Source organism: Abramis brama (assembly GCF_963993115.1).
Source record: "Abramis brama genome assembly, chromosome: 22".
Classification (NCBI taxonomy): Eukaryota; Metazoa; Chordata; class Actinopteri; order Cypriniformes; family Leuciscidae; genus Abramis; species Abramis brama.
In genome coordinates, this window is record NC_139984.1 from 8036715 (window position 1) to 8053911 (window position 17197).

General features: G+C 39.3%; 1 protein-coding gene across 2 annotated transcripts in view; it reads left to right on the forward strand.

Annotated features, from left to right (window-relative positions):
* Window positions 1–16026, forward strand: part of LOC311073770 (cadherin-like protein 26) — a 123697-nt gene extending 107671 nt beyond the window's left edge. The window contains exons 2-17 of one of the 2 annotated variants that reach the window (XM_084099715.1): window positions 3561–3677; window positions 3821–3976; window positions 4071–4215; window positions 4755–4948; window positions 5088–5219; window positions 5346–5528; window positions 5802–6121; window positions 6236–6378; window positions 7167–7391; window positions 7634–7855; window positions 12434–12552; window positions 13330–13449; window positions 13776–13847; window positions 13936–13968; window positions 14063–14140; window positions 14323–16026. In XM_084099715.1, coding sequence (XP_083955841.1) covers window positions 3561–3677; window positions 3821–3976; window positions 4071–4215; window positions 4755–4948; window positions 5088–5219; window positions 5346–5528; window positions 5802–6121; window positions 6236–6378; window positions 7167–7391; window positions 7634–7855; window positions 12434–12552; window positions 13330–13449; window positions 13776–13847; window positions 13936–13968; window positions 14063–14140; window positions 14323–14529 — 2466 coding nt within the window. In that variant the 3' untranslated portion in view covers window positions 14530–16026. Of the gene's footprint in view, window positions 1–3560; window positions 3678–3820; window positions 3977–4070; window positions 4216–4754; window positions 4949–5087; window positions 5220–5345; window positions 5529–5801; window positions 6122–6235; window positions 6379–7166; window positions 7392–7633; window positions 7856–12433; window positions 12553–13329; window positions 13450–13775; window positions 13848–13935; window positions 13969–14059; window positions 14141–14322 lie in introns of both variants that reach the window. The other variant, XM_084099714.1, reaches the window with a different exon arrangement.
* Window positions 16027–17197: the final 1171 nt, after the last annotated feature.

The following is a 17197-nucleotide window of genomic DNA, read 5'->3' on the forward strand; positions in this document are numbered from 1 at the left end:
CTCTATAGCGCCACCAGCAGTTCAAAAATTCAACATTGAAATGGTTATAACTTTTGAACCCTTTGATCTAGAAAAATGAAACTTAGTACACCTGATTCATCTCATTATGCTGATCAGAACCAATATCTTACATTAAGACTCCACCCATTACAGTAGTGGCCATTTTGAAAAGTACAGTATGCAGTTTTTTTGCTACTCCTCCTTCAAAATTGGTCTAATTTTGTCCAAACATGTACTCAAATGATCTTCGGACTGAGCCGCATAAAAGTACTGTCCCCGATTTTTTTTATTCTTCTCTGATCAAAAGTTATGACGTCGCAAACTTAACGAGGTCGACCCAAAATTGGTTCAGAAGCTATAGCTCGGCCAAACTTTGATCAATCGAAACGAAAATTGGTACACTTCATCGGAAGCATGATCTGAGGTTCCATGCCAAAGTTGGGAACAGCGCCACCTACGGGTCATGAGATATGGAAAATGCATATTTTGGCCAATAACTTATGAACAGTTTGTCAGAAAATTATAAACTTGGTGTCTATCGATTCCTTGGGTCATGACAAATCCGTGGATATCGATTTTGCCATGATGGGATGTACCACGTGTCCGCCATTTTGAATGATGTCATAATTTGCAATATCTTTTAAACTATTTGAAATTTCTTCACCAAATTTGGTATGGATCATCATTAGCATGGCCCGAAGGTACCTGAGAAATTTGATCACAGCGCCACCTAGTGTTCCAGAGATATCATTGTTTTTTGAAAAAACGCTTATAACTTTTGCTAACATTGCTTGAAATTTGATTTCTTTATGTCAATATATTCCTTGGCTTATGCCGATTTCAACGATATCTCATATGTTATTTATCAACAATGTGACTGGCCGCCATATTGGAGTGAATGTAAAACAGTTTTTTCGCTACTCCTCCTTCAAAATTGGTCTAATTTTGTCCAAACATGTACTCAAATGATCTTCGGACTGAGCCGCATAAAAGTACTGTCCCCGATTTTTTTGCTATACTGGAAAAAAAAAGTTATGATGTCGCAAACTTAATGAGGTCAACCCATAATTGGTTCAGAGGCTGTAACTTGTGAACAGTTTGTCACAAAATCATAAAATTGGTGTCTATCGATTCCTTGCGTCATGTCGAATCTGAGGATATCTATTTTGCCAGCATTGGATGTACCACATCATAAGCTATATTAGCATTAAGTTAGCTTAGCATGCTAATCTCGTTAACATGATTTTGTGTGCTCATTCACACACTGAAGCCTCTCCTCTGCAGCTTTGTAAAACATGTCCTCTGGGTGGCGCAAGTGGTTCAACCATGCGTCATGAATCCCGAACCATTGTGGTCGTGGGTTCGAGACCAGTGTGGGGCGACTTTGAAATTGTGTATAAAATAATAATTTAAATTCCTTCCGGCTCTGCACTGCTGTTGGTGCTTAAATGCTAGCTGTGCTGCTGTAATTGATGTGCTTACTGTGCTTGATGTACATTAAATTTCTGATGTTTTGCTCTTCTGGCTCCGCATTGCGCTACAGCGGCTGTTGCTTGCTCTGCCTTGCAGGGCTTGGCCCCGTATTGCTGCTTGCAGCTATATTTATTATTATTATTCTTCTTCCTCCTCTTGAAGTCTATGGCAGCCCTATGAACCATACATAGGAAAATGATGAAATTTGGCACACTTGTAGTGATGGTAATGAAAAGTAATTGTAGCAATTTTTGAGTCTCTAGGTCCAACTCTATAGCGCCACCAGCAGTTCAAAAATTCAACATTGAAATGGTTATAACTTTTGAACCCTTTGATCTAGAAAAATGAAACTTAGTACACCTGATTCATCTCATCATGCTGATTAGAACCAATATCTTACATTAAGACTCCGCCCATTACAGTAGTGGCCATTTTGAAAAGTACAGTATGCAGTTTTTTTGCTACTCCTCCTTCAAAATTGGTCTAATTTTGTCCAAACATGTACTCAAATGATCTTCGGACTGAGCCGCATAAAAGTACTGTCCCCGATTTTTTTTATTCTTCTCTGATCAAAAGTTATGACGTCGCAAACTTAACGAGGTCGACCCAAAATTGGTTCAGAAGCTATAGCTCGGCCAAACTTTGATCAATCGAAACGAAAATTGGTACACTTCATCGGAAGCATGATCTGAGGTTCCATGCCAAAGTTGGGAACAGCGCCACCTACGGGTCATGAGATATGGAAAATGCATATTTTGGCCAATAACTTATGAACAGTTTGTCAGAAAATTATAAACTTGGTGTCTATCGATTCCTTGGGTCATGACAAATCCGTGGATATCGATTTTGCCATGATGGGATGTACCACGTGTCCGCCATTTTGAATGATGTCATAATTTGCAATATCTTTTAAACTATTTGAAATTTCTTCACCAAATTTGGTATGGATCATCATTAGCATGGCCCGAAGGTACCTGAGAAATTTGATCACAGCGCCACCTAGTGTTCCAGAGATATCATTGTTTTTTGAAAAAACGCTTATAACTTTTGCTAACATTGCTTGAAATTTGATTTCTTTATGTCAATATATTCCTTGGCTTATGCCGATTTCAACGATATCTCATATGTTATTTATCAACAATGTGACTGGCCGCCATATTGGAGTGAATGTAAAACAGTTTTTTCGCTACTCCTCCTTCAAAATTGGTCTAATTTTGTCCAAACATGTACTCAAATGATCTTCGGACTGAGCCGCATAAAAGTACTGTCCCCGATTTTTTTGCTATACTGGAAAAAAAAAGTTATGATGTCGCAAACTTAATGAGGTCAACCCATAATTGGTTCAGAGGCTGTAACTTGTGAACAGTTTGTCACAAAATCATAAAATTGGTGTCTATCGATTCCTTGCGTCATGTCGAATCTGAGGATATCTATTTTGCCAGCATTGGATGTACCACATCATAAGCTATATTAGCATTAAGTTAGCTTAGCATGCTAATCTCGTTAACATGATTTTGTGTGCTCATTCACACACTGAAGCCTCTCCTCTGCAGCTTTGTAAAACATGTCCTCTGGGTGGCGCAAGTGGTTCAACCATGCGTCATGAATCCCGAACCATTGTGGTCGTGGGTTCGAGACCAGTGTGGGGCGACTTTGAAATTGTGTATAAAATAATAATTTAAATTCCTTCCGGCTCTGCACTGCTGTTGGTGCTTAAATGCTAGCTGTGCTGCTGTAATTGATGTGCTTACTGTGCTTGATGTACATTAAATTTCTGATGTTTTGCTCTTCTGGCTCCGCATTGCGCTACAGCGGCTGTTGCTTGCTCTGCCTTGCAGGGCTTGGCCCCGTATTGCTGCTTGCAGCTATATTGTGATAGATTATGTTACTAACTAAAAAACTAATTTCATGTAATTTGTATTCAGTGATGGACTACAGTTTGTAAGTAATCTACCCAGCACTGAAGATAATGAAAATATAGGTAAAATAGGACATGTTATGGCCGGAATTCGTGAGATTCACTTATTGACATAACCTTTATAACAACTTTCATAACATTATTTATGACGACTTCTTTTTAACTCTAGTTTACCTGGACCGTGTGTGTATGGGCTGACGGGGGAAGACAGAAGCGCGCATGGATCATTGAATCTTTCACTATCGAGGAAGAAAACCCTGGTCCATTTCCATATATCCTAGGCAAGGTGAGCAGAGTTAGAAACAGTTACCCATTTTGTCGTTCAATTCCATTTAATTTTTATAGGGTTTTTCACATTACATATGTGTACAAGTACTGGATTAGCATGATTATGTGAACACTTAAGTGTGCATGTTGTTTGTGTTTCAGATTGGATTAAATGAGACTTATTTAGTCAGATTCCAGCTAAAAGGTCAGGGTGTGGATTTAGAGCCAAAGGGTATTCTCAGAATTGATACACAAGGTTATGTTTCAGTATATGGAAAGGTGGACTTTGAAAATAAACAAGGAATTAAAGTTCTCGAAGTAAGTACTCCCTAATAAACAAATCGCATTGAAATTCATGTAAATACACTGCAAAAAAGGCTTGTACATTGACATGCGCTGGACTCAATTACAGTTGACATTTGAAGCAAAAGACGCATCAACCAATAAAGTGGAGACAAGGCTCGGGGTTCATATCAAAATATTGGACATAAATGATCATGCTCCAAAATTTCAGCAGTCGGTCTATCAAGTGACTGTGGATGAGTCACATTCTCAAGGTAACCCAGTTTAGTTTGCCCTTCACTAATTTATTTATGAAATTGTAAAATTAAATGATTAGTTCACCCACAACAAGGCATTTGACATTTTTTTTAATGTTGTTGCAGACCACTATATATATTTTCTCATAACACAAAAGCAAACATTTATAAATTATTAGAATTGTTACACACGACACAACAATTTTTTTTAAATCAAAGTTCAAATTAATTTGAGGCATTGTAACTTATTATTTAAGTTATTACAAGATATGAGAGCAAGATTTTTAATGAATAAACAACTTATTTTGGTCAGATTCTCACGCCCAGCTATTGTTAAAGATACTTATTATAAAGTGTAAAGTTCTATTATAAGTGCAATGGCCAAGGATATTAAACAGATAGGATTGGATTCTGTAATACAGCAGTAAAAACAGCATACAGGTTTGAAACAACATAAGGGTGAATAAATAAGGACTGGGTGAAATATTCTTAAATATTGAATAAATTCTTTGAGGATGAAGAACTTACTTTACATTCATCTAGCACTTTTTTTCTAGGTGAAACAGTAGTGACAGTACTGGCATCTGATGAAGATGATTCAACAACAAACAATGGAACATTTGATTTAACAATCAAGTCTGTCACACCAACACCAGATAATGTTACATTTTATATTCAGCAGCAAAAAGATGTAAATCAGCAACAGCAACAATTCGGGAAAATTTATTTTAATGGGTGTTTGAACTATGAGGTATGAAACTAATTTCTTTCATTGGTAATAATAAGATACTTTTGTACCTTTACCTGTTTGGCATGCATTGCTTTTTGTGCTTTATAAATATTTCTCCATTCCTACACAAGAAATCTTCTACTAAGTTAATATTTTCCAGAAAGCTCAGAAATATACAATCCTGGTTGAAGCAAAGGACAAAGGGGAAAAGATACAATTATCAAGTACAAGTACAGTGATAATCAATATTTTGGACAAAAACAACAATCTTCCAGAGTTCTCTGGCAAAACAGTAGGTTTCATATTGGACTGGAAGTTTCCAAGTTTTGATGCTTGTTATTTTTGTTTTATTTTTTATTTTTTTATGGTAAGCATATTGTTCTATAAAACCCAACCAAATATTTGACTTGTGTTTCAGGGACCTGGGAAGGTCAAGGAGCGTGAAACTGGGGTTGAAGTTCTGCGACTGCAAGTAACAGACAAAGACACCCGTGGTTCAGAAGCCTGGAAAGCCAAATACACTATCCATGGAGATAAAAAAGAGCAGTTCAAAATTGAAACAGACCCTAAAACAAACGAGGGGATTTTAACAGTTGTTAAGGTAGGCATATGGTTGACGTTTTTATTGTGTAAGTCAGCGTGCCCAAAGGTTGAGTCAGTGTTGCTGGTTTAGGCTGGTTATGATGCTCAAACAAACAGAGAAAATGTTTTGATTGCGCCAGAACCAGTTTGCACTGAAATACCTTGTCGTTATATTGTTGCCTCTTTTGGAGCTATTTTGACATAAAAAAAAGATATGAAAATATGTATGCATGCATTCATGTTGACACTTCTCTGAACTCTCTTTATTTTCCGGCTCATTCCAAACACCTAGCAAATGGACTACGAGGAGCAAACATACCAAAGTCTATTCATCAGTGTGCAGAATGAACTTCCTTACTTTTCATGTAAGGTCAAAAAGCAAGTAGAGAATGCCAAGTGGGAGGTCGACGTTATACCCCAAAACTCTGGCATGAGTGTTGAAAACCTCTATAATACCATTCCAGTGACCATTTTTGTTGAAGATGTCAACGACCCTCCGGTATTTATACCCCCTGTTAAACACGTTCACATAATGGAGAACATAGCAGCAGGAACAAGTCTCACAACCTTCACTGCTAAAGACATGGATGGAAGCCATATAAACACATTTAAGTATGAGAAGCTAATAATATGTGTAAAACTAATGCCACTGTAGTTTATTGGAGGTACAGGATCACATATACTGTAAACACAGGTGAATTCATCTGGTGTTTGTTTGGTTCTCAGATTTGTTAAAGGTGAAGATATTGATGGATGGATAACTGTTGATGCAAAGACTGGACGAGTATCCACGAATAAAATTATGGACAGAGAGTCGCCGTTTGGGATAAACAGCACCTATAGAGCAACCCTATATGCTGTGGATGATGGTAAGATGATGGTTTTTAAAGAAATTAATACTTTTATTCAGCAAAGATGCATTCAATTGATCCAAAGTGACAGTAAATACATTTTTGTTACAAAAGATTTATATTTCAAATAAATGCTGTTCTTTTGAACTTTTCATCAAATAATCCTGAAAAAGTTATCACTGTTTCCACAAAAATATTAGGCAGCACAACAGTTTTCAACATTGATTATAATCAGAAATGTTTCATATTAGAATGATTTCTGAAGGATCATGTGACACTGAAGACTGGAGAAATGATGCTGCAATTACAGCTTTGCATCACATGCATAAATTGGAATATTACTGCACAATGCTACTGCTTTTACTGTATTTCTGATCCAATAAACGTAGCCTTGGTGAGCATAACAGACTTAAGAGAAATCTGACTGACCACAAACTTTTCAACAGTAGTGTACTTCTAACTATTATAAATATTCTCATATTCTGAAGTATACCTGGACAAAGAAGTTATTTTATTTTATTTACAAAATTATTTACAAATTAAATTTAATTAAGTAATTAACCACACAGAGTCCAACATTAACATCTGTCTAGCGGAAAATGCATGAAAAAAAAAATAGCTAGCCAGTTAGTCTTGTGTAACCAGACTTACGATAATGGCATAAAGTCAGTTTCAGAAATGTTAGGGTGATAAAACTGTCCTCTTATCATAATGAAGAAAGCTAAACTCATGAATGATCATGGATGGCATTATCATGTTTTGTACTCCAAATGAATTTCTGTTTACCCCATGTCTCCGATTGGCAGGTGTCCCACCGCTGACAGGCACTGGAACTCTATTTATTCACCTGAATGATCAAAATGATAACGTACCAATGCTGGAAGTGAACACAGTCAACATGTGCCTGGATACAGAGCCCACAGTGGCCAATATCACAGCTGTAGACCTGGACCTTCCTCCATACAGTTCACCTTTCCACTATGAGCTTTTAGGAGATGTTAAGGACAAATGGAGAGTTGAACCAACCTATGGTAATGTCACCTTCTACTTCACTCATCCCAGTCCACCCTACACAATTCCTCACTTAATGTCCTGTTTCAATCTGGAAAAAACATCACAGAAGAAAAATAAGTTATGAACAGTGTTATGTTATGTTACTCTAGGCAAATAATGCCAGAGATCTATTAGAAAGACAGCACTCTTCCACCACCTCTTTGAGGTTGTGTTTCTGTATCTTTCAGCAGTAATACTAACACATCTTTTTCTCTTGAAGGCACAACGGTGAGTCTTGTAAAAGAACACAGTGTGTATTCAGGTCATCACCTCCTCCAGATCAAAATATTAGACCAGCAGGGATTGTCCTCCATCCAAAACCTGTCGGTCACAGTGTGTGACTGCTCTATCGCTCCCAACTGCCATGTCAGGATGACTCGGATGGCTCAAATGGGACCTGCTGCAGCCTGGATCGTTGTTCTTACAGTTCTGATCTTCATAGGTAATGTAGTGATTTACAATGTTTTGATGGTATTAACAGTCCTAATAGATGATGAAGGATTTTGCAAACAGTTTTATAATACTAAAAACCCATCCTTCTGTACAAATCAATCCAACCATTAAAGGTGTGGTAAAACAACAACAAAAAATTATGTGGAAACCTATTGAAAAATGCTTTTGAGAATTACATTTTTATTTTATTGTTCCAGACCGCCAAAGATGGTGAATCATAGTGGAAAAGTTTGTGCACTAGCGTACACTTATGAGAATCTCATGTTGATCCAGTTACACGTGATTCTAATCAATGACATACCTGTCACGCTTTGGCTGACGAAGCAGACGGACAAAGCTTGATTCCAAAATATGACAAAGCTTTAATGTACACAGGCAGGTGAACAGGACGCAACAGCGTTTATAACATAGACCCGAACAATAACCGACAAGGGACTGAACTGAACGGGGAGAATATAAACACAGGGTAAACGAGGGAACTAACCAGGTGGATGAAGGTTAACTAATCAGGCACTAACAAGAACAGGTGCAGACAAGACAGAACATAATTGTGACATCACGGCCCCCCTCCAAAAGGCACGTCCTCGCGCCGTGATGATGACAGAAGTTGATAGGTGTGTTCAACATCGGCTGCGGCTGGATGTAACCGATCGGCGAAAGTTGCGGCGTACAGGCGGGGAGGAGCTGCAAACGGACAGGTGAAGTCGGACACTTTCTGGTTCCCGTAGTGACCGCTCACGTGGTGTTTGCATACTTTACCACAGCTGAAGTGAAATAAATGCAATATTTGCCAAATACACAGATGTTTCAGAGACATTTTTATTCAATACTTAATGTAATATGTAATACTTAGTTCAACATAAGCCTATAGCTACTATCAATGAAGTGGAGTCAACGTTTTTTAATCAGTTTTATTTTGATAAACACAATACAATATAACATTGCGACTACATGATCATTGTCATGTGGTGAATCCGGCCAATCGTGGAACAGCTGTGTCTTCATCAGAGCTCGTGCAGCCGCTCTTGAGAAGCTGCACTGGCTGAGTTCTCCGGCTACTCTCGAATCGCTCTCGTGGTATTTTGATGGCATATGTCACACCATAGTGGTGCAGACAGTGAGAGGAGCCAGGGTGGAGTCCATACAGAGGGGGCGGACGGAACCATGGAGCCGATCGGCGGAGGCAGAACCATGGTGAGAGGTGGAGGAACCGGTGGAACCAAGCGGCTGACGGTCCAAGGCGACACCGTAGAACCGGAAGACGGGAGCTGAGCCACTGACCTGCGGGACTGAGGCGGTGACATGGGGACGGATGACTGGGGTGACGATGTGGTGAGGGAGGCCGACGGGGAGGTCAGAGGAAGGGAGGAGTCCAGGGGTGCCAAAGAGGTGTAGGTTGAAGGCCGACCTGGAGTGTCGAGCAAGCCCAGCGGAGCTTCCGGGCAGACGGACCGCGGAGGCGATGAAGGAGTGGTGGGTCGAGGTGAGGGCGATAGGCTGACTGGACGAGGTGGTGGTTTGGGCCTGGAGGCCCGAGGTGTAGTTGGTGACTCGGCCTCTAGCCGAGCTGGTGGCACGGGAGCCCGAGGCGCGGAGGATGAGCTGCACAGAGTGAGCAGTGGTGGCAGAGCCGAGGAGCTACACGACACCAGTGGTGCCAACGGATCCAGGGGGCTAGTCGTGACCAACGATGGAGACGGGAGAAGGACAACAGGCAGGGATACTGGCAGAAGACTTCTGGGCAGGACCGGCGAAGAAGATAAAGTGAGGGTGGGGACTTGGGTGGGAACAGGATCCGCGAACCAAAGGTCTATCAGGTCACAGTCCGCTCCTGGCTCTGCAATGGACTTTCTCACATGCGTCGACTCCGGGGCCCTGAAGTATGCGCCTTGGGCTCGTCGGCCGGTGAAGAGAGACCGCTGTTCCGGAGCATCAAGGCCAGGTAACCAAGATAGGGCCTGCTCTGAGGGCAGAGGAGAAGCTGCAGCATGGGTGATTCCATCAAGTTCATTTCTTTGTTGGATCGGTTATTCTGTTAAGCTTTGGCTGATGAAGCAGACAGACGAATCTTGATTCCAAAATATGACAAAGCTTTAAAGGACACAAGCAGGTGAATAGGACGCAACAGCGTGTATAACATAGACATGAACAATAACTGACAAGGGACTGTCTCTCTCTCCCTCTCTCTCTCTCTTGATTAATGGCGAATTGCAACCAACTTTTAGGTGCATACCGCCACCTACTGTACAGGAGTGTGTAACATCATGCTATTTAATTATTCTCATATTCTGCTCATCAACCCAGTATTTTTAAGAAATTTAAAAAGAGCCGTTCTGGAGCTTATTATCCCTTCTCCCTCTCCTTCTGTTCCCAGTATCCCCATCAGATTCCACTCACGCCCTGCTTCCTGAACCCGGTCTTGAAACACCTGTCTTTCCACCTCATATAATATACAGTGTAATATGACATGTTCAGCATTTTCTTTAACCCCACAGTTTTCACAGTATTCACTATTCCTTTTCTCCATTAGAAACAAGGTGCCATTCAATCCTGTATGATCCACTCTCAATCTTGTCATTATAATTTCCTCCCGCCTAGTCCTTTCTTTATAATTTTTAATACTGACATATTTTTGTATTTTATGATATCCACTTCCTTTCAGGTCTTCTTCCCACCATTTCTGCCATATTTCCATACCTTTCTTTCTAATCACTGCTTTTCCTTCTCCTTTTCCAAGTGGGATTGGAACTGTTATTTCCTTCTGTAATGCATCTTTTGCTAGTTTGTCTGCACTCTCGTTCCCTTTTACTCCCTCATGTGCTGGCACCCAACAAAACTGAACGTCTATTCCACCCCGATGTAATCTTAGCAGACTGTGATGTACGACAAGGGACTGAACTGAACAGGGAGAATAAATAAACAAGGGTAAACGAGGGAACTAACTAGACACAGGTGGATGAAGGTTAACTAATCAGGGACTAACAAGAACAGGTGCAGACAAGACAGAACATAATTGTGACAATACCGGAATCCATATATGCTACCGTTTATCATGGTCTGCTTTGTCATTCTCACAAAATTATCTTGCTCGATTGTGCACAGATTGTTTGGCAATCCCCGCTGAGTTTCATCTGCATGGATTAATCTGACTTGAAGGACACATTGGTTATTCAGGGTCTCTCATCAGGGGAATATCCAACAGTATTAAGGTGAATATTAGTAGAACTTAAAGTTAACCAGGGTACTCATTACCATCTAACTGGGTCGCGTGGTGTTTGTATGTGATTTCTAGGCCTAATCTTAAGAACGCTCACTGGTTTATTGTGTTTGGTTGCGGTGATAACATTTGGACCTCCCTGTCAAGTGGTAATTCTGTGTTCCTGTATATAAGAGAACTGCCCCTCGCCACCGTTGATGCCGCAGGGTCTTATTGTCATCAAGTCAGTAACAGACCCCTGTTATGTACCTGTATTGGCCCACAGTAGTTTGGGACCTTTGCCAGGCTCTTGCTTCAGATCCAACCCAGGGGCCTCCATTCAAAATACTTTCTTGTTCAGTAACAGGATGGGAATTTCACCTGGATTCAATATCAATGAGGGCAACTCACACAGTGAACAAAAGGTGGTAGCAAGGTTCCAAGTTTCCAGAAACCCTACATCGAATTCCCGTGACTGAACTGCTGCCTCAGCAGTCATTCATCTACTGTGGTTACACCTGCAGCCATTTCAATGCTGGTTAATAGCCAGGTGATTGTCAGCCGTTCACAGTTGCGGTTTCTCTGGCATGGTGTGTAGATGAGGCTGCCTCCCACATGCAGAAAAGTGGAAACCACGGATGCTTTTCTGACAGTGGCAGAATTGTGGCATACAGGGGAGGTTTAGTTCATGGCTGAGGGTATGTCATATCAATCTGTTTGAGTTATGGGTGGTATTTCTTACCCTTCATCTTTTCAGACAGGGACTTGCAGGAGGCAGATACTAGTGAAAACAGAAAATACCACATTAGTGTTTCTCATTAATGGTCAGTATTGTTGCTTCTTGCAGACAGACACCTCCTGTCAGTTAGAGCAATGCACATTCCTGGTCAGAGCAAGAGTGTGGCGGATTCCCTTTCTCGCTGCAGTCTGAGTTCAGTGGATGGGTGTCTCCACAGACCAGTGGTTTGATAATTTGGGAGATATATGGGATGGTGTCAGTGGACCTCTTTGCCAGCAGGACATTAACACATTGTTCCCTTTGGTTGAGCAGAATCAAGTACTTGTTCAAGTACAAGCCCTAGCTCACGTGTGGCCAGATCTCCTGCTATATGCTTATCCTCCTCTTCCACCGATCTGAGCGGTCCTGAGACATGTGCAGGAGAGACAACACAAGCTAATATCCATTTCCGGAGACAGTGAAGTTGTGTGTCTGGACCCTGGAGCTCCAGTACTGACTGAATCAATGCAAGATTCTCTGTATGGTACATAAACACTCAACCTTTCCACTATGACTAACCATTTCTGGCAGTCTTCCACTGTTAATCGAACCACGGTTGCACCAAGGTAGACAGAAATTCTCTCTTTTTTCAGCAATGTGCTTGATGGTCATTCTGATCTCCTGCAAGGCAGAAAAAAAAATGATTGAAATGGACGATGGCATTGGTCATCTCATCAAAACAAATACGGAAAATCCAGGAACAGACTGCATGGTAATTTCATCACACAACCCACAGTAGCGGCCCTTCAGTAATATTTGAATTGGTGCATTTTTTAATCAGTTTTAGGCAACACTTTACAACAAGGTTCTATATGGCAACATTATGTAATAACATGAAATTATGAACCGTTCTTTTACAGCATTTGTTCATTTAATGGTAAATTTCTTTGCTATTGTTATATACTTTACAATATCATTTTTTCTTGTGATCAAAGCTGAATTTTCAGCATCTTTACTCCAGTCTTCAGTGTCACATGATCCTTCAGAAATCATTCTAATATGCTGATTTGATGCTCAAGAAACATCAATGCATTGTGAGACATATTTACATTTTATTTATTAATGAAAACATTTATTTGAAATAGAAAGATTTTGTAACATTGTAAAGGTCTTTGTCACTTTTGGTCAATTTAATATGTCCTTGCTGAATAAAAGTAGTAATTTCTTTCAAATTATCCCAAAACTTTTGAAAAGTACTTGATGTGACATTTTTTGACAAGATTGAAATGATGCATAGTTCTTGTTATTTGAAGAATATAATTACAGTAACGTGATATGTGTAAGAAACACTGTAAAATAACATGTTACCACATTAACTTTATAGATTTGTAAATGCTGTAAAAACTATTGTTTATAGTACATGCTACCTAATTCATTAACAAATAATAATTAACCGAACCTTATTGTAAAGTGTAAAGTTAAGTGTAACTCATATTTATATAAAACATTCATTGTTGCCTTGAATGATTGTTTTAATTAAAATCATCAGGATGTCTTCAGAAAGGTTCCTTCCAGTATAGGCATTCAGAAAACAGGTTATTCCAATGTAAATACCAGCTTTAAGTTGTCTACAAATGTAAATTCAAGCCACGAGCTCACATCACGAACCGTGAGTAACAATAAAACTCTTCATGTTTGTCTTTGGGGTTAATTAGAGCATTCTGGGAAATAATCTTTATGTTTCAAAATTATTTCAAACATAAATAATATCATCTAACATTTCTGGAAATGTTTCTGTATGTTATGTGTATGATTAATTGTTCATGAGTAATTCAAACTAAAAAAATTAAATGTTTTATTTAAAAAATACAGTTAAAAGCAGTTAAAAAAAAATTCTACTCCTTTCAAGTGAAATTCTGCATCCTGTTTTCTATCATATACAGGAGTATATACAGCTTTTTTTTTTAAATGATCTTTTTGCTTCAAAATATCCAGGTGATACATAAAACACAGGAGGCTCCAAAGCTAGACTTCCCCGACCAGATGTTCATACGCTCAATAGATAGGGTGAGTATTACAACCACAGCAAGTTTCCAATGTTTTGGTCATTTCATTGGTTTTGTGATGGACTGTTTCTGCTATGTGTGTTTTCTAGAGTTCCACAAGATCATACAGAGAAAATTTCAGAGTAAGAATGAAGTGACAGTAATAATTAATAACATATGCAAACATCAGCTCAGCTCAGCCTCAATTACATCATAATCTGTGTTTTTTTTAAGCAGCGTTCGAGTATCAGATCAAGTGCTTTTTACGGCAATGCGGCTTACCTGAGCAACAGCCTTGCTGTTATCATCAATAAGGTGATTTTATGCTTCTTTCAACATAGACTACTAATCAGAGGATTGGACATGATCTACTCATTCTTTATCATTAATCATTTAGAAGCATTTAGAACCTTTAGATCATAAGAAACATGTCCAAAAGTTTGACAGGATGGTCAACCATTTTCATTGCTCTTTCCTTCCCCCCTTCTTCTCTATAGAAACTACTTGCTCTCCAAACCCGTGATGAGGAGTTTGTAGTTTATGAGCCACACTGCTACGCGGATGAAGGACAAGCTATGGACAATGCTGAACTGGATGCACTCTCTATTCCAGAGAATGACTTTCATCCAGAGATGCTTATCAATCTGGACAACAGGTTCTGTCAACTAGCAATAATTTCCAGACCTGACCTAATGCAAAGGTAACAGTTATCTCAAGAAGTGTAGCAGATTTTTTGAAAACGAGATACTGAATGAAAACCTGAAATCAAAAATATTGATACAGAATATTGGATGATCAGCGATGCTGAGTCAAACATTCAGGACAAATGGAATGAGGGTCTTCAAATATTTTTCTACTGTGTTGATGTTAATGTAAGCTCAGGTTTTGGGTCTTGGGTCAGTGTAGATACATTTTTTGTTGTGACTCTCAGCGCCACGTCTTGTTTTCTTCTGGTGTTTTAACCACTCTGTCACAGTTGTGTTCTGTTTAGTTTGTTTTCATTGAACTTGTCTGCCTGTCTTCATGTCACGTATCATCATCATTATCAGTTCATCTGTATCACCTGGATTTAGTTCATCATCATCATCATCATCTACATCACCTGTGTTCTGTTAATCAGTGTTCATCTGTGTTAGTATTTAAGTTCCTTCAGTTCAGTCAGTCTTTGTCTGTTCTCTGTTGTATTTAGGTGTGTGAACCTTCTGCCTGTTTGTACTTGTTTGAATAATATTATTAGTAAACATTTTGCATTGGAACTTTTGACTAGTGATGGTGAAATTAAGCTTTGTGAAGCACTGGGGCTTTTCCCCCTTGACTGTATCATGGTTGTAAAATGGTTCATTACTCGAAGCTTTTCAACACGTTGCAGAGTAACGACATCTTGTGGTCAAAAGGTGGAAAAGCTGGCTTTCTGTCCCAGAAGACCTTTTTTTAATTTATTTTTTAATTTATTTAATAAATCACTTTCTGCTCTGTAAACCACAAAGCAATACAATTAATCCTCATAATTCAAGTGTTAGTGTTGATGTAGTTCTTATACAATGTATGAACAAATAACTGTATGAATTAATTTATGAAAACAAATAATAATAAATGGGACTAATTCACTTGTACAGAAACAATTCTTATGAATCTGCTTTGATCTACAAGTGCAGCCTTATTCACAAGGCAAGGCAAGTTTATTTATATAGCACATTTCATACACAATGGCAATTCAAAGTGCTTTACATAGAAGAAATTAAAATAATAAAAAGAAATAAGAATAATTAAAACGGTTTAGAAAAATAAAATAAAATACAGTACAGTACAAACAGTCGGACGAACAGCGGCACAGTGCTCAATCAGTAAATGCATAGCTAAACAGATGTGTTATGAGTCTGGATTTGAATGTGACTACTGTAGGAGCACGTCTGATCTCCTCTGGAAGCTGGTTCCAGCTGCGGCTGGCATAATAGCTAAAAGCGGACTCGCCATGCTTAGAGTGAACCCTTGGTATTTCTAGCTGATATGATCCTAATGATCTGAGTGATCTGTTGGGTTTATATTCAGTGAGCATATCTGCAATATATTGAGGTCCTAGGCCATTGAATGATTTATATACCAGTAATAATACTTTAAAATCAATCCTAAATTTAACTGGGAGCCAGTGTAAAGACCTGAGGACTGGTGTGATATGTTCATATTTTCTGGTTCTGCTCAGAATCCTGGTGGCAGCGTTCTGTATGAGCTGCAACTGTCTTATGGTCTTTTTGGAAAGGCCAGTGAGGAGTCCATTACAATAATCCACCCTGCTGGTTATGAAAGCATGCACAAGTTTCTCTAAGTCTTGTCTGGAAACAAAGCATCTTATTCTTGCAATATTTTTCAGATGATAGTATGCTGATTTAGTTATTGCTTTGACATGACTACTGAAACTAAATTCTGACTCTAGTGTCACACCAAGATTCCTGACTTGATGTTTAGTTGTTTGACCCCTAGAGTGAAGGTATGCGTTCACCTTGAGAACTTCATCTTTGTTTACAAACACAATGACTTCAGTTTTGTCTTTGTTTAACTGAAGAAAGTTTTGACACATCCAACTGTTGACTTCGTCAATGCATTGGCACAGGGAATCAATGGGGCTGTAGTCATTAGGCGATAGGGCTAAGTAGAGCTGTGTGTCGTCTGCATAGCTGTGGTAAGCAATTTGGTTCTTTCTCATTATTTGGCTCATTGGGAGCATATACAGGTTGAACAGGAGTGGCGCAAGAATTGAGCCTTGAGGGACTCCGCATGTCATGGATGTCCACTCAGACTTATGGTCTCCTATACTCACATAATAAGTCTAAGTATGACCTGAACCATTTTAGGACTATCCCAGAAAGCCCCACCCAGTTTTCCAGACTGTCAAGAAGTATGTTGTGATCGACAGTGTCAAATGCAGCACTGAGGTCGAGTAGTACCAGCACCGATAATTTGCCTGTATCAGTATTTAAGCGAATATCGTTTATTATCTTTATGAGTGCGGTCTCTGTGCTGTGGTGCGGTCGGAAACCAGATTGAAAATTGTCAAAGGATCCATTCAAGCTCAGGAATTTGTTCAGCTGATTGAAGACAACTTTTTCAATGATCTTGCCTATGAAAGGAAGATTTGAGATCGCTCTATAGTTGCTTAATATGGTCTTATCCAGATTGCTCTTTTTCAGGAGGGGCTTGACAACTGCAGTTTTCAGGGAGTTTGGAAAACTCCCAGAGAGAAGTGAGGCATTTACCACTTCTAGAAGATCTGCTTCTAAACTGTTTAACACACTTTTGAAAAAAGATGTGGGAAGTGTGTCAAGAGTGCAGGTTGATGTTTTAAGGTGCTGTACGGTTTCTTCCAAAATTTTGCCA